The sequence below is a fragment of the Rhinolophus hipposideros genome (genome assembly GCF_964194185.1).
Source record: "Rhinolophus hipposideros genome assembly, chromosome: 21".
NCBI lineage: Eukaryota > Metazoa > Chordata > Mammalia > Chiroptera > Rhinolophidae > Rhinolophus > Rhinolophus hipposideros.
In genome coordinates this window covers 47,470,241-47,494,266 of record NC_138067.1, presented here as the reverse complement: position 1 = coordinate 47,494,266, position 24,026 = coordinate 47,470,241, and the positions used below count along the sequence as shown (strand labels likewise).

General features: G+C 57.5%; 1 protein-coding gene across 4 annotated transcripts; it reads left to right on the top strand.

Moving 5' to 3' along the window:
* Positions 1-1,615: 1,615 nt before the first annotated feature.
* On the top strand, positions 1,616-23,674 carry PPP6R1 (protein phosphatase 6 regulatory subunit 1; the record flags this gene model as incomplete). 4 transcript variants are annotated; one of them, XM_081032043.1, is made up of 24 exons in its annotated part: positions 1,616-2,126; positions 9,781-10,013; positions 11,673-11,859; positions 11,942-12,079; positions 12,168-12,233; positions 13,611-13,723; positions 13,816-13,929; positions 14,309-14,471; positions 14,568-14,720; positions 14,831-14,965; positions 15,556-15,620; positions 15,710-15,825; positions 15,905-15,990; positions 16,132-16,221; positions 16,308-16,405; positions 18,824-18,881; positions 18,969-19,147; positions 21,305-21,456; positions 21,536-21,716; positions 21,821-21,891; positions 22,042-22,123; positions 22,436-22,546; positions 22,628-22,699; positions 22,786-23,674. In XM_081032043.1, the coding sequence occupies exons 2-24, from the start codon at positions 9,787-9,789 to the stop codon at positions 22,787-22,789; spliced, it is 2,661 nt and encodes an 886-aa protein (XP_080888169.1). In that variant the 5' UTR covers positions 1,616-2,126; positions 9,781-9,786. The 4 variants fall into 4 exon arrangements, with proteins under 4 accessions (XP_080888169.1, XP_080888167.1, XP_080888170.1 ...); XM_081032041.1 differs by having other exon boundaries at positions 1,632-2,126; positions 14,309-14,480; XM_081032042.1 differs by lacking the exon at positions 1,616-2,126 and adding an exon at positions 2,611-2,718 and having other exon boundaries at positions 14,309-14,480.
* Positions 23,675-24,026: the final 352 nt, after the last annotated feature.

Sequence of the window (24,026 nt, the reverse complement as noted above, 5' to 3'; positions counted from 1 at the left end):
GGATAAGCCTGTGGCTGGCATTCCTGGAGGGCAAAGCACCGAGCCTTCTCTCTAGCCTTCTCCGAGACGGTGGGGCGAGGAGAGAGACTGCCTCACCCCCTTTAATAAGTTGCTTTTCAGTTTAGCTAAAGATTTCGTCCTTTGCAACCAAGAGGCCTGACCATTGTCGTTTTTCAGATGAGGAAGCTGCGCCCAAGGTGGTTAATTTGTGGCCAAGTTCTCACAGGCAGGATTCAAACCTGGGTTAATTCCGAAGCTGTACTCCTGCGTCCTGTATCCTGGTTTCTTAGCTCTGTTTGATGCCAGACTAATTTTTCTAGTGTGGAATTTATTTGTACTTGGGATTTTGTAGGGACCAATTACTTTCACCCCTCTTCCCAAATTCAGGATAAACTGAAAGGTATCTATCTATAGGATCTGAGAATTGGAGATCAATTGCCACCTTTATTACTATCAGAGCCAATCAAAGGAAGTGGCTTTAGTTCTGCTATTTCATCTCGGCATTAAACACTCTTGCCCATCTGGTCACAGACAGCACTGGGCAAACATGGGCCTCAGCTTGCCAACCTTCACATCTGCAGCTCCAAGCTGCAAACATGATACATGCCACTGAGGTTATTATGGTTATCTGTCACACAACAGTCGCTACCTGATACAAGGACCAAAAAAAAATCATACACAACAAATACACTGGAAATAGCAAGGACCAGAAGAGACATGGCTGAACAATCAAATTACAGACATGGTAATCAGTGAATGCAGGAGGAAATGAGAAAGAGTAAAGCAATTAAAGAGAAGCTAACAGATGTGGAGGACAAATGCATAATTGGCATCCTTGAAATAGAGAACAAGCATCTAGAACAGGAAAATATACTTAAACATTATTCAATAAAATGTCCCCAGAACTAAAAAGGTAACACTGAAGGTTAAAAATAAAAGCTAAGTCTTTACATCCACTTATTCGTCTTATCCTTATGGCCCTGTAATATGGGCAAAGGGGAACTATGAAAGTTGGGGAAACTAAGGCCCAGAGACATATGGGACCTTAATGAATATTGATACAAGGTCTGGGAGAACCCTTCCAGTCGATGTTATCAGAAAATTCTTTGAGCAGCAAATGTCTGTAGTAAAGACACTGCCTGGGCAAAGGTCTGGTGGTGGGATTGAAGTCAGCCTGAGGCACAGAGAAGATGTCGGGAAAGAACCCCCCGGGGACACAAGCGCCTGGCCCTTGTAGGAGAGAAACCCGGCATGAATTCCCCAGCTCGACTCTGGAGCCAAAGCCTGAACGTGATTGGAGGAGACAGAATAACGAATAAATTCCGCCAGAAGCGAGTAGGAAGAGAAATTCTGGAGCAAGAACTCCTCCGGAGTCTTACAGCAATGCTACCGGGTGTGCAGTGGCGCCTGCCCATTGGGTTGTCTGGGTTTATTTGGGGAGACCGTTGGCACCAACCGGCACAAGCGAACCGGGGAAGGAGGAAAAGGAGGAGGTGTCGTGGATGGGCGGGGTCGGCAGCCGCCGGCCCCAAGCGCACGCGCACTGCCGAGCTCGGGTGCGCGGCCTCCGCGCGCAGAGACGACGGCGGGAGGGCGGGGCCTCCTGCGTGCCCCTGCGCCGTGGGGATTGTGGGATAGTGGCGGACGGTACCGGGCTTCGGAGGCCTGGAATCCGACTGCAAAACCGGGAAACCCAGCCGGCGTGGGGAGGGGGTTGTGTGGAGGAAGTGGCCCTTGGCTTCTGTGGGCCTCCGCTCAGCACTGCGGCCTGTTCGGACTGTGGAGGACGTCTTCCCCGCTGAGAGCCTGCGCGGGCCTTGCGACCCCGCTGACTTCCTTCAGCCCCGGGTCGGGACTCGCACCCGCATCACCGCAGTCTCGGCCCCCGCCCGCACCCAGCCGGCGCGCACCCCCGGACTCGGGGACTCGGCGCGCGAGGGCCTGCCCCGGCGTAGGCCCGAGAACGCGAGCGCGAGCCCCGGCCCCCGCGTCTGCGCCCGCGTTACACGCCGCCGCCCCCGCCCCCACGTACCGGGCCCCTGAGCAGGGCCGGATCCGCCGGCAGCGGGGCGGGGGGGGCGCCCCGATGAGCCTCGAGTGCGAGGAGCCGCCGCCCCCCGACGCAGGTGAGCGGCCGCCCGGGCGCCTCCCCACGGCCGGGCGTCCCGGGTTCCCCGGAGCCTCGTCTCGGAACCCGTCGGGTGTCCCCGGCCCTTCTTCCGACCCTTCCTCTCCTCCCTGGGGTTTCTCCCCGTTTCTCCCACCGGCCGCCGTCTTGCAGCCTCCCTCCGCAGTCTCCTGCGTTTCTTAGTCTTTCCCTTCAATCTCCCAAGTCTCCACCTCCAGCTCACCCCGTCCCCCCTCCCACTACCACCCCTCCGCCTTCCGTGGGCTCTCCTCCGTGTCCCAGTGTGTCTCCCTTGGCCTTCCCCTCCCCAGCCCACCTTCCCCGGTCTCTTCTCTCTACACACCCCACCTCCTCCTACCTCCTCCTCCTCTTAGTCTTCTGCCCCCCACCCACACTCATCTTGTCCTTCTCACGGACCGTTCCCTCGGACACCGCGTACCCTTCTGTCCCTGTCGCCTGCCGTCCTGGATTCCATGGTCTCTGACTGTCATCCTTGGCCTCCGGACGCCTGGAGGAGTGGGGCTTCCCGTCACCCTGACCAGGCTCTCCCGCCCCATGGCCCTGGCTTCTTGTGAGCTGGGCTTTGCGAGGTACTTCTGTGGAGCAGCCACCACTGAGGCTTACTCTGTGAGCTGAGGCCTCCTGAGGGCAGGGCAGGGAGCCTGGTGCTGGGCACTGAGGGAGGGGGGGACCGGCCCTGGGAGGAAAAGGCACAGCCAGTCAGTCACAATACCGGTGGTGTGATAGAGGTAAGTCAGGGTGCTGCGGAAGGCCCCGGCTGAGGAGGGACTGTGAGACTGGCTCAGCCGGTGGCGCTTTCTGTCCAGGAAGGATGAGTACGAGTTGACATGCATGGGGGGGAAGAAGGGCCTTCCGGGTGGAAGGAACAGCACGTGCAAATACGGGAAGGTGGGAACCCAGGAGCAGGTGTGCGCCCAGACTGCAGTGGATTGCAAGGGAGTGGCCTGACACCCTGGGCGTGCTGCTTGTCTAGGCTCTTGAGGGTGACCTTCTTGCTGGGTCTTTCTTGGTTGCTCTAATACACAACTGTGCAGCTGAGCTAAGGACGCAAACATTACTGTATTAACATCGGCCCAAAAGGCAGTGTGTTTGTTTACAGCCGGGGTGTCCACACTTTTTTCAACGTTTTTCACCAAGGGCCACATGCGGTAAAATACACCAACAGCTGGGCCACTCACTCGAGGTGAAGTATGTATTGCCTCACCTGGTTTATTTAAGTAAACTAAATATAGTTTTGGAATTTGCTGCGGGCCAATGAACAATGGATTGCTGGTCTAAAGGAAGATGGGTTGTCAGGTGTGGTATGGTGTTCAGAGTCGTAAGGAAATGCCAGTGGGGTCTAAAGTAGCGTTGACATCGGTCTCCTCTCAGGCTGGTTCTGGGGGTTCATTGCGCTGTTTATAGGAGCCTGGAGCAGTCTGCAGGGCACAGGAAGTGCTCCAGAATCAGCAGCTTTTAAGGTTAGTATTTGGTTTGGGGTTACCTATTGTAGTATTCAACTGGGGGTGATTGTGTCCCCTAGGAGAAGTTTGACAATGGCTGCAGACTTTTTTTGTCACAACTTGGGGGATGCTATTGGCATCTGGTGAGTAGAGACCAGGGACACTGCTCAGCATCCTACAGTGCACAAGACGGTCCCCCTGACAGTGTGTCACACTGTGTCAGAGGGGGTTTTGGTGGGGACACTGATCTCTTGCTTGGGTGTGATGTAATTTCGGCTTGCCTGTTCTGTTACTACCTGTGAGTGGCTGTGTCTTGTGTATTTTGACTTGTTTGGGTCCTTTTTGTTGGGTCATCTACTGTTTCCACTGGAGGAGAATGCTCGCTCCCCCCGTCCCCCACAACTTTTCTTCAGGACCTCTGGCCAAGAGACCTTCAGTTTTCATTCATTCAACTAGTACCTCGAGCTGTGGGCCTGACCTTATGCTAGGTTCTGGGAAGTGGACATCTGGCAGGGAGAGGCAGGTGACTAAACAGGCAAATGCTGTCACAGAGCCCTCAGATGCTGTCACCCGGTGACCGCGGAAGCTGTGGAAGTGTGGAGTAGGCCCCTAATGCAGTCAGGGAGGCTTTCTGGAGGAAGTGGTGTCTGCACTGACGCCTGAAGGACCCAGGAGGAGCTAGTCAGGCTCGAAGGGCTGGAGGAAGGCAGAGGGAGCAGCGAGCCAGGGCAGAGGCGAGGGCGCAGAGGAGCAGTCAGGTGTGGCGGGAGTGTTGAGCGCCATGTGGGTGGCAGCAAGAGATGAGGTGAGAGAGACCTAGAAGTGTTGGTGAGAATGAGAAGCCTTCCTGGCGTTTCTGGGCTCCCGGACTCGTGGGCAGGCTCTGCACTGGGGCTGAGGACACACCTTCCTTTTGAGGCAGAGCCAGTTTTCCCTTTGAGTGTCAGTTTTATGGACCTTCCCCTGGGAAATGTGGTCTTACCATCACCCTGAGGTGTCTCACAGGTGAGGAGTTCAGGCTCCGTGGGGTTAGGTCTCTAGAGACTTCCGTTTGGACAGGTAGGACTGGAACCCAGGCCTTTCTGACTGCATCACCTGTAACACTCACTCTGCACCTCTGTTGTCCAAGGACCGTTTCAAAATCTGTTTGTTGTTCTTTTCTTTTTTTCCTTTCAACCCATGGCCCATCCAGGAGACCATCCTGATTGTGAGCTTTCGGGCACGTCCTCAGTCCCTGGCCAGGTGTCCCCAGTCTCTTGTTTCCAAATTACTTCATTCCCCTGGGGATGGACCAGCATGGCCACCGCCCTTAGGGGAATGTGGTCTGGGGTCAGAGGGAGAGGCACCTGAGGTGACTCTAACTGGGTACACCCCACACAGTTTTCCTGAGTCACAGTAAGGTCCCAGCCTGTCCTCCTGTGTGGCTTCAGTGACCCCTTCTTCCACCGCCTACCTTGTTGGGTTTTGTGGACACACACACACACACATACTCACACACTCCTGCCCCCATCTTCCTGTCCTTGGAATCTGAAGTCCCTTACCCCCTTTCCAGATTCAGCTGAGAGCTAACAGTGGGTTGGAGGGAGGTGGTCTCTCCATCCTCTGAAATGCCCCTGCCACGACGGAGAGCCAGGGGGTTCTCTTCCCCTCCTGGGATTCACCTTGCCTATGTCACATTACAACGGTTGGTGGTCTGTGATGGTTGAGGGTGGCAGCAGTCACCAGGCTCCAGATGGTTTCTCCCGAAGCTGAATCCTCTGCTGAGCCTCAGAGCAGCTCAGCTGGCCACCTTGGAGGCCCTCCCAGAGGCCTCTGCGCCCTTGACCTCCACTTCCGGCACTTTGGGGCCAAGGCAAACAGGAAGGGGTGGCAGATAAAGGATCAACCCAGGGCTCCCCGGCAGGCCTATCTGTTTGGATGGGTGGTGGCAGCAGCAGTGACAGTGGGGACAGCTCTGTGGGAGCTGCAGTCAGGCCCTGTCTGAGCCCAGGCGGGGAGGCCTGAGAGCACAAGGCCATGGTGCAGAGCTGGCGGATGGACAGGTGCTGTTTGTTTTTCGATGGCTTCCTTTCTCATTTACAGTTTCCCCTTCTTCCGTTTGCAGCTAGAGTCTTGGTTTTCAACCAGTTTCTAAAAACCAGTGGTAGTCACTTCCGTTTTCTTGAAGTTTGCTAAAAGTTGCAAAGGGTGGGGGTGGCGGGGTATGTAGTGCCCACCAGCATATTTGAATCACTCAGGCAAACGGGCAGAGTCTGTCTTACTCTTGTGTTTTTAGCACCGTCACCCAGTGTATGACGGTCTCCTTTCCTCCTACTAGAAGTATCCGGGCTTCGGCATGGTTTCAGGAACAGACAGGAAGGGACCAAAACCTGCCGAGCGCGTGCCTGTCACCTGCCTGACCCAGCTATCCTCATAGCATGGGCCTTCCTGGTGGGCTGTGTCCCCATTTCACAGACTGGAAACGGGTGTGGGGTGCCAGCTGCCTGGCCTAGGTTCATGCTGCTAGAGTGAGAAGGCAACCACCTGTCCTATCCCCAGAGTTTCCAGCAACTTGCATTCAGTGAGAAGATGAGGTTGGCCAGCAGGACTTGGAGCTAGAATGAATTGAGTTTGTGGCCAGGAATGTTTTTTTCTCTTTTCCTCTTTTTAGTGTGTTCTTTTTTTCTAGTTCTATATCTGCATCTTCGTTCTGTGTAGAGCTTGAGAAGTGATATGTGTAAGGTACCGACCACCACTGGATTGCATCTGGGCCTTGCAGCCTCTTGATTTTCAGAGGGGCGACCTGGGTTGTGAGGGCTTAAGGGGCCACTTGGGTTGTGAGGCCCTTGGAATCCATACTCCATGCCACCCAGCTTCCTCCTTTCTTGTTGTGGAGGCCCCCACCCCTCCTAACCCCACCCTGGTTCTCTGGAAAGCCAACTTTGGGAGGGAAATCCGACCTGTAGTCTGAAGGTGGGGGGAGATTAGGGGAGGCGGGTGGGGCCATAATCTGCACACAAACCGTCTGCTTTGGAAGTGGGTGGGCCTTTAGTCAAAAGAGCAGGGCTCGCAGAGTCCTGGTTCTGCCTCTTGATGGTCAGGACTCCTTTCTCTGAGCCCCCATCCCTATCAAATGGGAATAAGAACAGTGCTACACCTTGTCATCTCAATGAGATGAGATAAAGTGCCGTGTACAGTACACAGGTTCTCTGCAGATGCTGGCTGGGCCCTGCCCCCCGAGCTGTGGGGTGCCTGCTTAGCTCAGGAACAGTGGTAGGCAGGTGGGGGGGGGCCACCTGGGAAGGCTCCCAGGCCGGACCTTTCATGTACTTCAGCTCGGTGGGCAGCTGGCGCCTTGTCAGCTTGGGGTGACTGGGGATGGGGACTTGGAGCGAGGCCTGGGCCTGGCCCCGGCATGGCACTCAGACAGCTCTGGTTTTGTTTTGGTAACAGTTTTTGTTGAGATGTAATTCACACACTGCACGATTCATCTATTTACAGTGCGTGATTCAGTAGTTTCTAGTAGTCACAGAGCTGTGTGTCCTTCACCACAATGGATATTTTCAGCTGAAGTATAATAAATAAAGTTGTATTTAATTGACTTTAGAAGTTTTGGGGGGCTCTTTAGAAACATCCTTTTCCAAAAGGAAAACTCATATTCTCCTTTCCCATCTCTCCCAGCTCCTGAAAATCACTAATGTACTTTCTGTCCCTGTGGATTTTTTCATACTGGACATTTGATGTGGATGGAGTCGTATGGCCTGTGATCCTCGGTGACTGCTTTACTCACTCCGCTTGGGTGGCCTTTTGGCCTCCCCAGTCTCCTTTTTGCCATGAGAAAGTCTCTGATGTAGAAACACGTGGTGATCTTACCACTTCCAGGTCCGTGCCTTTTGTGGCCCCAGGTGGTGGCTGCCGCTTGAGATGACTCTGGTCCCAGGTCCACCCAGTTCAGGAAGTCCGTCCCCGGGCCATTCAGCGCCTTGGGGCCGGTATATCACCCTGCTGAGCCTTACTTTTCTCACCTGTGGCATGGGCCCTGTCGCAGACTTGTCATCTTATGAGGTAGGATGTATGGAAGGGTCCCTCAAGAGGTCTAGGCTCTGGGCACAAGTAGGGGTTGCCTGCTTGTGAAGGGTGGCCATGCACTTGCAGAGGGGGCTACTGGTTGGTTTCCTTTTGGAGCTGTAGTTCCACCCCTAGTGCAGCCCACCCCACCTTGGGGTTGTGGTTTAGGGAGCCCCTTAGTATGGCTGGGGGGGCCGGATGGGCACCACTCCCTTTCCCCTGACAGCTCTGGCAGCCTCCCGCCTCGGGCAGGGCCTGGTGAAAGGTGGTTTGTTTGCAGGCGGGGTGTTTTTCAGCTAATATTGCTGAGCAGGTTTCGAGTGCCAGGTTCTGTGCTAGGTTCTGTCCCTGGGTGCTCGCGGTAGCCTGGCGAGGAACTTCTGAGCAGTTCCGTCATCCAGTCAGAGCGTGTGTACTGCACGTGTGTCATTACTGTGACAGTGTACATGCTGGGTGGGTTGGGACACATGTGCCGGAACTGGAGGTGGGCGAGGGCCCTTGGGACCTTGAAAGCGGAGACTGGAGAGGGCATCACAGGGTTTTGGCCTGGAATGAACAAACATGAGGTGCTCAAATTTGTCTCAGAAAAATGGCCCACGTTGGGGGGGCGGCGGCTGGGGTGAGTCCCTGCGTGTGGTAGGATAGGGCTGTCCCCTCCTGGCTGTCCCTGCGTTCAGGGCTGTTCCTCCACTCCACCTGCAGGTGTGCTTGGCCAGGGCTTAGGAAGCGACACGAGTCCCCTCAGGATTGTTGTGGATTTCGAGCTCTTTGTTCCTGGTCATGGGCAGGAGGTGATCTTGGGTGGGGAGGACGGCCGAGGTGAGTGAGGCTCCTGTGGAGGCTGGAAAGGAGAGCTGGGTGTGGCGGTGCGGCGATGGGACAGGCTCAGGTTCCTTAGCCCCAGCCACTTTCTGAGTCAGCATCATTCTCCCTGGGCTGGTGCTCCGTCTGTGGCTGGGGTGCTCTCCATGGCCGCAGTGGCGTAAGACTGAGGGTGTTTTAGGAGAGAGACTGGCGTCTGCCCATCTGGGAGGTGCCCGGGAGGGGCATCGTAGCCTCTCGGTCTGTCTGTCTGCAGTGGCCTCTGCCCCGGGTGGTCTTCACAAGGCAGGTGACAAGTGTGCACTCTGGTCAGTGCCTGTGCGGTGCAGTGGCTCCCCCAGTTGCCCTGGGTGCGGTTTGCCACTGTGTGATGGAATGACGACAGCCCCTTGGAGGGGGCGTGGGCATAGCACCCAGTGCATGGTGGACTCACATGGGGTCCAGAGGCCTGGGAGCCTGGCACTAACGCAGGGCAGGTCTGCAGGTGGCGGTCTGGCCTGGGCTTCCTGCAGGCTCCTCAGGGCTAATTGAGTCTGTGCGAAGGGGCTCCGGCCTGCCTGGCACCCAGTGGGCGCTCCACACGAGATGCCCCTGAGACTGGTCAGCACCAGTGCGGGGGGCCGGGCCACAGTCAGGCATACAGGGTCTTGAGTGCCAGCCTTGGAGCCAGGATGCCATCCTTCAGGTGGTGGGAGCTGGCCCATCCACCCTACTGAGCTGATTACCCCATCTGTCCTGGTTCCTTTGGGCCCTGTTCGGTGGCCGTTCTGGGAGCCACCCCCATTTCCCTCTTCGCTGTCCTGGGCCATGGGTGTGTGTGTGTGTGTGTGTGTGTGTGTGTGTGTGTGTGTGTGTGATCCAGGCAACAGCACAGACTTCCCTCTGCCTGCCACCGCCCCACGCCCTGCACCATGTGGTCATTTTCTGGGCCGGATGGCAGCTGTGTGCTGGCCATCCTGGGGCACTTGTGTTTGTTTAGCCAATACAGATTGAAGTGAGTTTCATGGCAGAGGTTCCCCGGGTGAACATGGCTCCAGCCCTGTCCCAGGGGGTCCCTGCCCAGATGTGGGGACAGGCCTTTGTGTACGGGGGTCTGTGGTCACTCAGTGTACAGGATCGGGTCTCTCCTTCAAAGGCCCTGTTCTCGGTCCACACCCAGGGGCCTTTTCTGCACCTGGGGACTAAGGGATGGGTAGGACAGCTGGCCTCAGGTGTAAAGTGATCCCCTGGACCTCGGGTCTGCATCAGAGGCAGCTGAGGGAGACAGCGGGGTCTGGTGCTTGCGGGGTGGGGCCTGTGTGTGACAGCCCCTGCCCACAGGGCGCCATGTTTTGGAAGTTTGACCTGCACACAAGCTCGCACCTGGACGCGCTGCTGGAGCGGGAGGACCTGAGCCTGCCTGAGCTGCTGGATGAGGAGGATGTGTTGCAGGAGTGCAAGGTCGTCAACCGCAAGCTGCTGGACTTCCTGCTGCAGCCACCGCACCTGCTGGCCATGGTGGCTTGGGTCACCCAGGAGCCGCCAGCCAGCGGCGAGGAGCGGCTGCGCTACAAGTAAGCCCCACCCCGTTCTGGCACCCTGTTGATGTCGCGGATTCCCTTGTGGGGATGAGGAAACAGAGGCAGGGAGAAGCCAGGCCCTGGATGCAGACCTTATAGCCTGTGCTACAAATAGCTCCTGATACAGCTTTTTAAAAACATTTTTCTTAATGGGGTTTTGCAGACAACATCCAGTGGAGGGACGAGTAGGACAAGCACCATGGGTGCTGCCCTGGGCCCAAAGGGGCAGCATCTGGGCCCCACCCCACCCCCAACTTCTTTTTCATGGCCATGGGTGGGGAGGGGTGTGTGTGTGTGTGTGTGTGTGATCCAGGCAACAGCACAGGCTTCTCTCTGCAGGTGGTTTTATTCAACTGGATTTTTGTTGAGATGACTGTAGAATCACATGCAGTGTGAGAGAGAACACAGAGTTCCCTGTACACTGCCTGGTTTCTTCCACTGGTGACATTTTGCAAAATATAGCGCAGTGTCACAGCCAGGATGACACCATGGGATGGCCTGGAGGCCCTGGTGTGATCTAAAGCAAGTCCCCTAATTCCAGACAGTGTCTTTTTACCTGTAATTCTCTTATAAGTTTCCCTTTTTGGAGAATGAGCGGCAAGAGGCCTACCTGTGCCCACACGGTGCCTAGTGGTGCCAGGAACACAAGGCACAACTGTGGGCAGAGTTGGCACAGGCCATAGGTGGTCACCATCCTCTCCTGGATGCTTCTCTCTATCCTTCTCTCCCACCTGCCCATCCAGTCCCCATCACTCGGGTGCTTAGGGCCCTGGGGTGTGAAGGGCGTGAGGCTGGCAGGGCCCCGTTGGGGGTGCAATTGGAATTGTTTCTGTAACGGGGGGCTTTCATCTGCCCTGGGCTCTGCTGCCCTTCTCGGGCCCTGCACTGTCCATACTGCACATGGGCTTTCTTCCTATCCGTCCTCCTTCCTGGTTCCCTGGTGCCACCCTTTGCCCAGCCCTCCTGTCTAGATAGAGCATGGGTGAGGGCTGCCCGTTTGTCCTTTGTAAAGTGGGGTTTTGGTGAGGTTGGTGCGGGACCTGGCATACCTGGCAGGATCAGCAGGGAGTGCTCTGTGCCTCCTGATGTCTACCTACATGTTAGATACCTGTCCCCACGTCTGTCTGTCTCCCTCCCCCTCTGCCTCCCTTACCTTGAGCATGTCCAGAACAGGGCTCTGGCTCATAGCAGCAGAGACACTGAGTGAGGGACCCTCCATTTGACACCTGTGCCTTCCTGGCCCCTGGTGTCCCTGCCCAAAGACCCAGGGACGAGGCACACAGGGCCCCTACAGTTCACAGGTCACCTCGAGCAGGTTGTGGTCGGACACTTGGGGCCCTGGGAGGCCTGCTGGGCTGGGACGCGTGTATGGAGGAGGTGGTGAGGGGTGAGGCCGGGCTGGGCCTGGGACAGGCTGAGAAGGGGGCTCTGACGGCGGTTTGGGCTGGGGCAGGGCCCCAGGGACGGGCAGGTGGATGTCCTGGAGGTAGAGGGACAGGTTTGGTGGTGGGGGTCCAGACTCGGGAGGGTGGACGTTGCTTTGGGGGCAGTTCTGATGGGGATGGGTACAGGGAGGTGAGGGTGGCTCTGCTGGCCCTCCCCCGTATCTGCCTGGCTTTCTGGAACTGACAGCCCCCACCCCACCCCGCCCAGGTACCCCAGCGTGGCCTGCGAGATCCTGACTTCAGATGTGCCCCAGATCAACGACGCCCTGGGTGCTGATGAGTCGCTGCTGAACCGGCTCTACGGCTTCCTGCAGAGCGACGGCTGCCTCAATCCGCTGCTGGCCAGCTTCTTCAGCAAGGTCATGGGCATACTCATCAACCGCAAGACGGACCAGGTGCCAGCCGTGGTCCTGGGAACATCTTGAGGGTGGGTGGGTGTGGCCCAGGGCCTTCCACCTGACACGCCTGTGCCCCCAGCTTGTGTCCTTCCTGCGGAAGAAGGACGACTTCGTGGACCTGCTGCTGCAGCACATTGGCACCTCGGCCATCATGGACTTGCTGCTGCGCCTCCTCACGTGTGTGGAGCGGCCCCAACTGAGGCAGGAGGTGGTCAACGTAAGCAGCGCAGCCTGGGCCGGGGTGGGGTGGGGCGGAGCCAGGGCAGGGTCAGTGAGCGGAGCCCCGCCTTCTTTCTCACCCCCAGTGGCTCAACGAGGAGAAGATTGTCCAGCGGCTCATCGAGCAGATCCACCCATCGAAAGATGACAATGTGAGGCCCCCCCCAACCCACCCGCTGCTCCCAGCCATGAGGGCCTCCTCCCCTCAGTGGAATTGATGAGAAAAGGGAGCACTGGGAAGTGCGAGCGCACGTCCTCCCAGTCACTCACCCCTGGGCTCAGAGGGGACATAGAAGAACAGAAAAGGGGTTTTACACTCATGGGACGTTTCCATTGAGCTAGGAAGTTAGCCCATTCTCCCTTGAGGAATCAGGGATCTGGTGAGGGTCCCCTGGCACAGCTCTGCCCTGGCACTCTCTCTGCTGTCCTTCCCAGGGCCCCTCACCCTCTTTCCCTCTGGCACTGGCTCTGTGGCCTGTTGCTCCTTCCATCTCTTGTGCTTGGACAAGCCCTGCTTGTCCTTCAGAGAATCCACCTGGAGGCCCTGCGTCCTCACCAGCAGCTTGTGGGGCCTTGGCTGTCCTCCGGCTCACAGATGCAGGTAGTCAGCACCTAGCACCCAGCCAGCCCCTGTCCCGGGAGGGTGATGACCATCCAGGCCTTTGTGGCAGAGAGACGAGGGCACCCACTGTGAGCCAGGTGGCGGGACTGCTCTGATGGGCTCTGAGGTGCAGCCCACGACTGGACGGGTCTGGGGTCTGCGTGGAGGGCCCTGGCAGCTGCCTGTCGGGTTAGGCTCAGCACTCTGTTCATGCTTCTCTCGCGTTTTCTGTTTGGTGACAGCTTTATTGAAAATGAGTTTGTGTACAATGCAGCCCACCCATTTATGGGGTTCAGTGGCTTTTAGTATATTTACAGAGTTGTGCAACCATCACCACATTTATTTTAGGATATTTTTCATTCCTCCAAAAGGAAACCCTGGGCCCGTCAGCTGTCACTCCCTCTCCCTCTCCCCTCCTGGTCCCCCAGTCCCCAACAGCCACCAGTCTGCTTTCTGTCCCTGGGTTTGCCTCTTCTGGGCCTTTTGTATACAGGGAATCACACAGTGAGTGGTCTCCTGTGACTGGCCGCTTTGCCTTAGCACTGTGTTGTGTGTATCCATGTTGTAGCATGTTGGTGCTTTGTCCCTTTCTAAGGCTGAGGAACGTTCCACTTGTGGACAGACCATGATTGCTTATCTGTTCACCAGTGGTGGATGTAAACAGTGGCTCTTGTGAATGGGGCAGGGTTTCTGTGCGATGTCCCCTATTCCCAAGGAAGCCTTCCTGGGTTTCCCTTTTCTCCCCTCCTAGTGTTTAGTACCTCAGGCTCCCTCCCTTGGCACTTGTGTCTCTGCCTGTGCTACCCTCTTCCCCTGTCCCTAAAGGCTGGGGTCAAGTGGTCAGCTCATGGTGGGGGGGTCCCGACACCAGGCCTTGGAGGGCCCAGCGGCCTGGCTGGGGTCCTCAGCTCTCTGTCCACCTCCCCAGCAACATTCCAACGCGTCCCAGTCCCTGTGTGACATCATCCGTCTGAGCCGGGACCAGATGATCCAAGTCCAGGACAGCCCGGAGCCCGACCAGCTGCTGGCTACCCTGGAGAAGTGGGTTTGCGGGTGGCACGCCAGGCCCGGGAGGGAAGCTGTCCTGGAGCTCTGGGGTCCAGGCCCTTCACCCTGAACCCCCTGTGTCCCAGGCAGGAGACGATTGAGCAGCTGCTGAGCAACATGCTGGAAGGGGAGCCGAGCCCGTCTGTCCTCGTCAGCGGGATCCAGGTGCTGCTGACTCTGCTGGAGCCAAAGCGGCCACGGTGAGGGGCTGACCTCCCTGGCTGGTCTGTGCTGCTCAGGGGGCATGACTACCCGTCAAGGTGGTCATTCCAGACCTGGGAAGGAGTCCTTCCATTTCTCTCTGACAGCCAAGGAAACTGAGGCCAAGTCAACCACATGTAGCTTCAAGCTGGCTGATGGAATCAGGCCCCTTGGGTGGGGTACTGCCCACAGCACAGCGGGACCTCTCTCCCAGGGTCTGCAGGTACCCGCCTCCACCGAGCTGCCTCCTCTCTCAGTCTTCACCCTCGCCTCCTGGCTGGGAGCAGCTTCTCACTCCCTTGCAGATATGTTCTGTGCGCACACATATGCGCATGAGCCAGGCAGCTCACTCGGCCCTTTATCCTACCCCCGTTACAGATCCGAGTCCATGACCGTGAACAACTTCTTCAGCAGTGTAGACGGGCAGCTGGAGCTGCTGACCCAGGCGACCCTGGACAGCACCATGTCCAGCATGGGCACCCTGCACGCCTTGCGTCCTCGGCTTGGCCGCTTCCACCAGCTCCTACTCGAGCCGCCCCAGGTGGGCCAGGTGGGCCAGAGAACAGGTGGCAGGGAGGTGCACTCCTTGGTCCCCAGGAGCACTGAGCTGGGAACGACGCCTCCCCTGTGCCTGCAGCTGGAGCCACTGTGCACAACGTGGGGCACCCTGGCCCCCCCACTGGGCAACACGCGGCTGCATGTGGTCAAGCTGTTGGCCAGCGCCTTGAGCACCAATGACGCGGCCCTGACTCAGGAGCTTCTGGCACTCGATGTGCCCAACACCATGCTGGTGCGCTTGGCAGGGGTACTGGGCAGTGTGGGGTGGGGTCAGGGATGGGGCGTGGCTACTGGCCAGGGTGGGGCAGGGCCTCTTGGCACCACCCTGTGTCCCCTCCCCAGGATCTCTTCTTCCACTATGTCTTCAACAACTTCCTCCACACCCAAGTGGAGGTGTGTGTGAGCACCATGCTGAGCGCCGGGCCCCCTTCCGATAGCAGCCTCGAGACCCCTGCCCCGAACCCCGTCGTGAAACATGTGAGCTGGGGCTCCCGGGTACCCCCTGGGGTGGGCTCTGCCCCGGCTATGTCCCTTGCCTGTCCTGCAGCCAGTACTTGGTGGGTGACCACATCCTGGGGGCTGGACGTTCAGCCTTTCTCTTAGGTCATGTCTGGGAGAAATAGAGGGTGATGTGTGGGGAGGTGAGTGGAAATGGTGACTTCAGGAGGTAGCATGTGTCCTGGGGGACAGAGAGAAGAACCGTCCTGGCGTGCCGGACGCCACAGTGGGTGGGGGCACTTCCCTGGGTGTAGCTGGGGCCTCAGGGAGGAACTGTTCAGAGGGGATGTCGGACTAGGAGTCGGAGGCAGGCAGGATGCCTTTGGGGTTTGTCATCGGATAGAGCAGAAGCTGGACAGGCCAAAGACCTTTCTGGGGAGCAGCGGGTGGCTGGGTGCATGCATGAGGACGCGCTGTGTGTTCGTGGGAAGATCAGAGGCTCAGGTGCCTAGCCAAGGTGGTGCAGCCGTCTCTGTCCCTCCCTCGTCTGGAGTCTGAGGCCTGGCTGGCTGGGGCTGGTGACACCGTTAGCCTGTCCCCACCCCACGTGGCCATCATGCTTCCCGTAGCTGTTGCAGCAGTGTCGCCTGGTGGAGCGCATCCTGACGTCCTGGGAAGAGAACGACCGCGTGCAGTGAGTGCCCCATGGCCTTTCTACTCTGGGGAGGGTGAAGTGGGGGGTGAGGCCACTTGTGTGCAGCTGCAGCCTCTGCTCTCTTCCAGGTCTGCAGGGGGCCCTCGGAAAGGCTACATGGGTCACCTGACCAGAGTGGCCAATGCCTTGGTGCAGAACACAGAGAAGGGGCCCAATGCTGAGCAGCTGGGACAGCTGTTGAAGGGTGAGACAGGGACTCGCCTGGGTGGTGGGCGTGCTGGAGGCTTTGGGTCGCCTCACGTCCTCGTTCCCCCATTGAGCAGAGCTGCCAGCTGAGCAGCAGGACCAGTGGGAGGCCTTTGTGTCGGGAGCCCTGGCCGAGACCAACAAGAAGAACAGGGTGGATCTGGTGAGGCCCCCGCTCTGCCCGCCTCTGCTGCTCCATCCCTTCTCGCTCCGGTTGCAGGCTTCCCGTCCCCACAGCCCAGTCCTTGCCCCGGGCCTTGTGGGGGCTCTGACAGGCCCTGATTCCCCGCCGCCCGCCCACCAGGTGAACACCCACCACCTGCACTCCTCCAGTGACGACGAGGACGACAGGCTCAAGGAGTTCACCTTCCCCGAGGAGGCCGTGCTGCAGCAGGTGGGGCTGTGGGGCAGCAGGGTCCTGCCCTGCCTGGCCCCCCCAGCCCCCCAGCCCTGACCGCAGCACCTTGCTCCACCTCCCAGGCCTTCATGGACTTCCAGATGCAGCGCATGACCTCAGCCTTCATCGACCACTTCGGCTTTAACGACGAGGAGTTTGGGGAGCAGGAAGAAAGCGTGAAGTGAGTGTGCCTCTCTGTGTGAGGCCGCCTGCCACCCTTCCCGTGTCCTGCCTGATGTCCTCACCTCCTGCCCAGTACCCGCTCGGGCTCAGCCTGGAGGAGGGCGGCCGACCTGGGGCCCCTCTCCTTCCTCCCTGGGGGCTGGTGGGAGGCAGATGGGGGTCCTGGGTCATGGGGAGTGTGTGAGATGGGCCCTTGCAGAGGCAGGACAGCCCTAGGGGCCGGAGCCACCCCTCTCCCCTCCAGAGGCCTCGGGGAGACATGAGGTGGCATTTTTCAGTGACCAGTTTTGCTTATTTGTATTTGTTGTGTAACCACATTTTAGCATCACCACCTCTGGTGGTACAGTCGTGAACTTTCTTCTTTATTTTCTGAACTTTCTGCCACAGGCATCTGTTGCTTTCATAGTCAGAGAAGAAAATTAAAGTTTACTAACGTTTTATAAGTTGTACAAGCAACCTTGTGACAGCACCAGGCAGACAGCGAAGGGAAGGGCAGACGACTTGAGTGAGAGCAGGGGACACTGGGCCAGGAACAGGAGTGGAGTGGCTGCCGTGACCGTGGGGGGCACCACCCAGCTGCCCAGTGGCCTCCGTTCTGAGCCTGGTTCTTACACCACCAGGCTTGGGTCTCCCCGTGTGTACCTTGGGGCTTAGGGAGCCTGCTTTCAGGGCTCCTAAGGGAAGTGCCTGGGGAACAGCGAGTTGTGCCTTATGTCCACTGAGCGGAAGAGATTACTTTTGAAGGGTGAGCCTGTGATGCACTGAGGTGGACCGTGGGGAGCAGATGGAGCAGGGCCAGCATGGGGCGTCCAGGGCTAGGCAGCAAGGGCTGCAGCTGTGACTGAGTTTTGGGGGGATACCTGATGACATCTTGTGGCAGCGTGCTGGGCACCTTTCGGTGTTACCCATTACATGCCCACGACCAGCCTTTGCTCAGGGCTTGGGAGCCCCTTTACAGCTAGGGAGACGGAGCATATGCTGGTCAGCGACCCTTTGCAGTACAGTGAGGGTCAGCTGTGGCCTGTCGTGCCCATGGCTGGACAGAGGTTCTTTGGACATAGATGTGGGATTGTGTTTGCTGCTCTGCCTGCATAGTGCCCGGTCTGTCTCAGAGGCCCGAGACACCTGGGGAAGACACAGCCCAAGGGGGGCCCAGCCCCGTTCTACTGGGGCAACGGACTGCTCAGTGAATAGCGTTGGGATGAACGGCTGCCATTTTGGACAGAACTGTTACTCCATCAAGATAAATTTCAAACTTTAAATGTAAAAAAAAAAGAACGAAAAAGGTGAAGCATTCTAGATTGGAAAATGGGTTAATATATTTATAATCAGGGCTGAAGGTGCTGCTCTGCCCAAGTCAGCGGCCCACCCAACCAGCTGTGCTGTGTTTGGCTGGCCCCACTCTGTTTCTGTGTTTGAGAGGAGACAGGAATACCTGCTTTATTGGAGGCAGTGGAAAGGAAGCGCGGGGAAACGGGCACTCAGTGAGCACTCAGGAGCTGTTGACTTGTATTTGTCACTTGACCTTGGTGGTAAACTATTTCCTGAATTGAAAAGACGACTTCCCAGATAGCCTAGGAAGTCTCCCTAACATGTGGGGCAGAGCATGAGCCCTGGGGGATAGTCAGCGTTTTCACCACGGAACAGGAGGAGGACCAACACCCTGGGAGAGGAAATGGGGAAAGGGGAAAGGAAACAAAACAAGTAGTAGGCTGTTGAAAAGTTGCTTAGTCTGCTGGTGGGAGCATAATCAACTAATTCTTTGCAGCAGTTTGTGTCAGTATTTAAAATGTGTGGATTTAGTTCCTTACTCCAGGAATTGAACTTCTGTGAGGCTTTTTGAAAGCACAGAGAATGGAGCAAAGAAGGATGTAGGAGAATGTTTAACTCAGCCTTGTTGACTACAGTGACAGATTGCAGATTAGGGCTCGGTTAGCTGGGTCCTTAGGAAAATTAGGCCCAGGCTGGTCCTACATTCCATTCTTGTTTCTCGCTGTGGCTGCTAATGCTGAAACCACCACTCTTAAGGGAAGTTCATACCTGTGTGTGAATCTCTCACCCAGATTGTAATCTTAAATCCTACAAACAAATAGTCCAGGTAGTCTGTTTCCTTTATCTCACAACAGAGAAAACAAGGTTCAAAAATGTTAAGTGACCTGCCTGGGGTCACCCCACTAGCTGGTGCCAGAGTTGGGACTCACACCCACTGCAGCCCATGGGGCCAGCCGGGCTGTGGGTTCCTGCTGCACACAGTCCCCTTGGACGTCCCTGTGCAGGGGCTGAGACAGGAGGGCGGAGTGTGGGGCCTCAGCTGGGAACATGCGCGTCTTCACCGCTCGACAAAATGCACAGATGACGAATATGCTGCGAGTGCCCCACGTGCCTCGCCTTAGTGCTCTTGTGCTTTTTCTCCTAGCGCGCCTTTCGACAAGACAGCCAACATCACTTTCTCCCTCAACGCTGACGATGAGAACGTGAGTGCTGCCCTGTCCTCTGGTGGGGGAAGGGGGTATGGGCAGTGCAGCCCTACCCACCCTCCCTCCCACCCCTGCACCCTGCAGCCCAATGCCAACCTGCTCGAGATGTGTTACAAGGACCGGATCCAGCAGTTTGATGACGAGGAGGAAGAGGAAGAAGAGGAAGAGGGCCAGGGTTCTGGGGAGTCCGACGGGGAGGATGGTGCCTGGCAGAGTGGCCAGCTTGCCAGGGGGACCCGCCTGGGCCAGCCCCCGTGCCTGCGGTAAGTCCCCTCCTGACTCCATTTCTAGGCTCCCTAGCACAGTGGGGCTGCAGGACCCCCAGGAAACAGTTTTCACCAGCTCAAGTGAATGAAAAACAGATGGGGAATGCAATGTGGTATTAGTTTAGGCACTTTCAATTTTGAGTGATAGAAACCCAATTCAGGTGAGTTAAACTACAAAAGGCATGGGTAACGGCTTGTGTGTGGCCAGAAAACTTGGCATCTCCTTCAGGTACGGCTTGATCCAGGTGCCTCTGTAATCAGTACCGCCCCTCCACCCTTGACTGCTCTCCCGGTGTTAGCTTTCGTGTAGGTGTTCCCAAAATGGTATGATGGTCCCATCAGCCTCTCTTTCCCCTAATTTCAGGAAAAGGAGAAATGATAATTGTCAGTCCCTCTCAGGCTGAATGTCAGTAAGTCGTGACCAGCTCTTTGTACAAACGTTATTTTTCTCCAATAGTGGCTGGCCCCAGAATTACTGGCTGAACGGGTTCATGCCATATAGCTTTGCCAGCATGAACAACTCAGGGTCCCTAACTCTGGTCCTTTGTTTCCTTGGCTGCTGATTGGAGAATTAGAGTGTTTTAACTTTTTAATCGATGTGTAACGAGCATGCAGACGAGTATACGGATCCTGACTGTATGGCCCCATGGGCCTCCGTTTGCCAGATGAGGGAGTGGAACCATCCCTGTACCCCCTTGCCGGCCACTGTCCACTCTCCCCAGGGTGACGCTATCCTGACAACTTGTCCTGTAGATCAGTTTTGTCCCTTCTGCTTTGAGGTTCATCCTTCTGGTCGGTGTGGGTGTGTTCACCTGCCATCTGTGGGTGTGCCATCATGGAACTAACCAAGTTCATTGCACTTACGTGTGTCATTGAGGAATCCAAGGCAGTGATCCACCCGTGTTTTCTTCTGAGAATTGATAGTGTTAGCTCTTACATCTAAAGTTTGATCCATTCCGAGCTCATTTTTTGTACGTGGTGTGAAGTGGGGTCCAGCTTCATTCTTTCGCGTGTGGGAATGCCGCTGTCCCAGCATCACGTGTGGGAAGGACTGTCCTTCCCCACTCGATGGTCTTGGCACCCTTGTCAGCAGTCGATTGACTGTGTGTGGAGGGTTTCCTCTGTCTGTGCCGGAACTACTTGGTCTTGATCACTGTTGTGTGATAGTAAGTTTGGAAGTTGGGAAGTATGAGTCCTGCCATGTTGTTCAAGATTGTGTTGACTCCTAGGCTCCCTTGAGATTCCGTGTGAATTTCAGGATCAGCTTGTCAGTTTCAATAAGGAAGCTGGCTGGGATTGTGAGAGGGATGGCCTTGAACCTGTAGGTCAGGTTGGGAGTGTACCATTTAATGACATTCCATCTACTAATCCATGAACATGGGATGTGTTTCCATGTCTTTCGGTCTTTTTTACTTTCAACAGTGTCCAAACAGTGAATGTTCTGTTTCCACCACTGAGTGTGGTGTTAGTTGTCGGTTGTGGTGCATGGGATTGGGAAGCTCTCCTCTGTCCCCTGTTTGCCAAATGTCTTAGTTTATTTTCAGTGAGAAAAGATGTATTCCTTTCCACCATTTGCTCCCGTGGCAAATGGTGGGTGCATTCAGCGTTTGCTCAACCATTCCCCGTCGGTGGACATGTAGGCCGGTAGGACTTTGTCCATGGTCTCGAGTCACGTGTTAGTCAACACTCAGCAGTGTTTTGGGAGCAGCTGCACACGCCAGTGCTGCTCTAAGCTGAGGATACAGTGGTGACAAAAGTACTCCCAAGTTTGTAGTTGGGGGAAGAGCATCAAGTCAGCCCCCCTGAGAGGGCAGTTCAGGCGCCGGGAGGGCCTGTGAGGGAGGTGACGCGGGGCCTTTCTACCCGTAATGCCGGGAGTGGCACTCTCCACTGACCCTCGTGCTTCCCACCGACCTGCCCATCGTGGGATGCTCTCTGGGGATCTTGGCACACCCCGGGCCTAGGGAGGCCCTCACCCATTCATCCCGGGGTTTCCCTGCTGTGTGTGTCCCCCCAATCCGTTTTTATCATCTGTTGATTTCTTCACAGACTGCTCCCTGGGGTCAGCTCTGGGGGGTCGGGAGGTGGGGACAGGGTGCCTTCCCACTCTGTCCCTGCCCCAGCTTAGGAGCTGATGGCTGCTTTCTGGGGCAGGAGTGGAGGCAGCACAGACAGCGAGGAGGAGGAGGAGGAGGACGACGACGACGACGACGACGACGACGACGAGGATGATGAGGAAGACGGCCGTGTGGCTCGTGGAGGGGCCGGGCCCTCCTCTTACCCCAGCCCTGGCTCACAGCCTCCGGGTGGGTGAACACGCGGGCTGTGTGTGGTCAGGGGCTCGCGGGTGTCTGCCTGCTGTGCTCACTCTTGCCCCCACACCAGGTCCCAGCTGGACAGCTACATTTGACCCAGTGCCTACAAATGTCCTGGCTGGCCCCCAAGACTCCGGGGACAAAGAGCTATGCTCTGGGCCCCCTGTTTCACAGGGGCCCCTCTGCATGCCCCAGGACCTCCCTGCCCCCAACGGGGCCGGCCCTGCAGCCCCCAACACCCTGCAGCTCAGGTAAGGCTAGGAGGCAGGACCGGGAGGCGGAGCCAGGTTCTGGTTCCCTTAGGCTCCAGGGCTAAACCCAGCTGCCCACTTGGGCTGTTTCTCTCACCTCCCAGGTCTCAGGACTCCACACCCACCTCAGCACCTCAGGAAGCCACAGATGGCGGCAAAGTAGCAGAGCCCTCGGGTGAGCCCCTGCCCACTGTCCGTCCAGCATGCCCTCCTGCCTACCGCCCCCCCTTACGGCCCTCCCCCTGCTGTCCCCTGGCCTTGCACACACCTCCAGTCTGGAGGACTTGCCAAGTCTCACGTCTCTGGGCCTCTCTTCTCCGCACAGCCCCCTGTCGGGCCTTGGTCAGCTTCGGGGACCTCCAGGCCACCCTCAGAGGGACAAGCTCTGCCCCCAAGTCCTTGGACAGGTGACTGGCTGGGGAGCAGCTTCTGGGGGGCCGCGTCGGGGAAGTGAATAGAGTCTGGCCCTTGGGTCGTCCCTGCCCCAGGGTTGTGCCTGTGCCCACATGGGAGCCATACAGTATCCTGGAGCCCAGGACCCCCAGCCCAGCCCCAGGGGCAGGAAAGAGGCTTCCAGGAAGGCCAGGAGCCCGTCGCAGCCAACTTTGAGCTCCTGCCTGGAACAGCTCCCAGGGTCTTTGGATGTGAGGCCCTGGGCTGTGCCTTCCTTCCATACTCAGCAAACAGCTGATGGTCACCCCACTGACCTCCTTCCACAGTGCAACCAGAGACCCTACTACCTCTGTCCCAGCCCCTGGGGCCTACCATCTCCCCCAGACCGTGGAGGGGGAGAAGAGCCCAGAGCCCTTGCAGCTCCCCCAAAACCAGAGGTGAGTATGGAGAGGCCCTACAGCTGGTGGGGGGGTGGTTTGGGAGAGGCACTGACCTCTCATGTTCCTCTCTCCTAATAGTGCCCAGGCCCTCCAGCTGCCTCCAATGCCTAACACCTCTGCCCCGGGAGGGCCAGTGTCCCCAGGCTCCCAGTGAGTGGCAGGGGCCAGGGGGCTGGGGGTCGGGGTGGCGGGTGGGCCGGCGAGCTCCTCACTCGGGTGTCCCTCTCGGTTCCTAGGTAACTGCCTGGTCCTGGTGGTGGCAGCCAAATCTTCGTCCTGCATGTGGACCCTGCCCGGGCAGGGGCAGGACAGGTCCCACAATGGCCCGTTGCCCCATCACCCTATCCCCACCCCCCACATTCTCTCCTCTGGACTCCCAGGAGGCTGGTGCCAGGGAGACAGGTCCCCCCCCCCCCATTTGCACTGAGAAAAGAAATGACAGAGTTTTGTCTCCTAGAATAAAGATATAGAGTCCAGTAGAGAAAGAGAGAGAGAGAGACCTATATTATATATTATATATATATTGAGGGAGGAGAGAGTGGGTGGGAAGAGAGCCAGAAGGAAGCCACGCCCCAGGGCAGGCGGGGTGGGAGGTTGGACCATCACCCTGTCCCAGCTCGGGCTTCATAGGGGTTCCCAAGACACAGTCTACCCTCTCCTCCCACCATGCTCCTTCCTCCCCACCCCCCTCACCCCGTGCAAACGCCCACACCCACACTCGGCCTTTCAGCTCAAGTCCACCTGGAGGGGAGGGCCCGAGTGGGGGCCGTGCCTTTGCCCAGCCCCTCACCCTGGACCCTGCACTTTCCCCCAGGCTGGGAGCTAAAGGACCCTCTGCCTGGCCTAGTGGCTGTCTGGGACCTGGGGGTCCCAGTCCAAGGGGGCCTCCCTAGTGACATTCCCATGAGGCCCTGATACACTCATGAGACCCTTGCGCCTCCATGGACCCCAGCGTGGGGGTCTTGCTGGGGTCCCCCACCTGTGCTCGAGGATCTGGGGTCCAGCCCAGCTGCCAAGTGACCTTGTCCCAGCTCCCTGTCCCCAGGCTGGCGTGAGTGTTGTGTGTTCGTGCTGAGCTTCTATTTCATATTGCAAATATAAATAAATAAGACAGTTTAAGAGTCATGCCATTCAGACCTTGAGCTCTGGGACATGGGGTGGGGGGCCTGAGCTGTCCCCGACCCTCCCTCAGCCTCAGGGGTTTGACCTTCAGAATGTGGAACTAAGCTCTTAAAACTCCACACACTCCTGGGGGCGGGACTTCTGCTTAGACCAGGAAGGGCTTTCCTGGGCGAAGGAGCTGGGCATTGCCCAGCCTTATCTGGGAGCCGTCTCCGAGGGTTCCCTTAGTCTCCCCAACCCCACATGTCCACTGCTCACCCCTCACCTACCCTGGCTGGCTGCGGAGGGGACCTTGCGGAAGCTATATCCCCTGAGCCACCTCCTTTCTGGTGGAGCAGTGGGTGGTTGGGGGCAG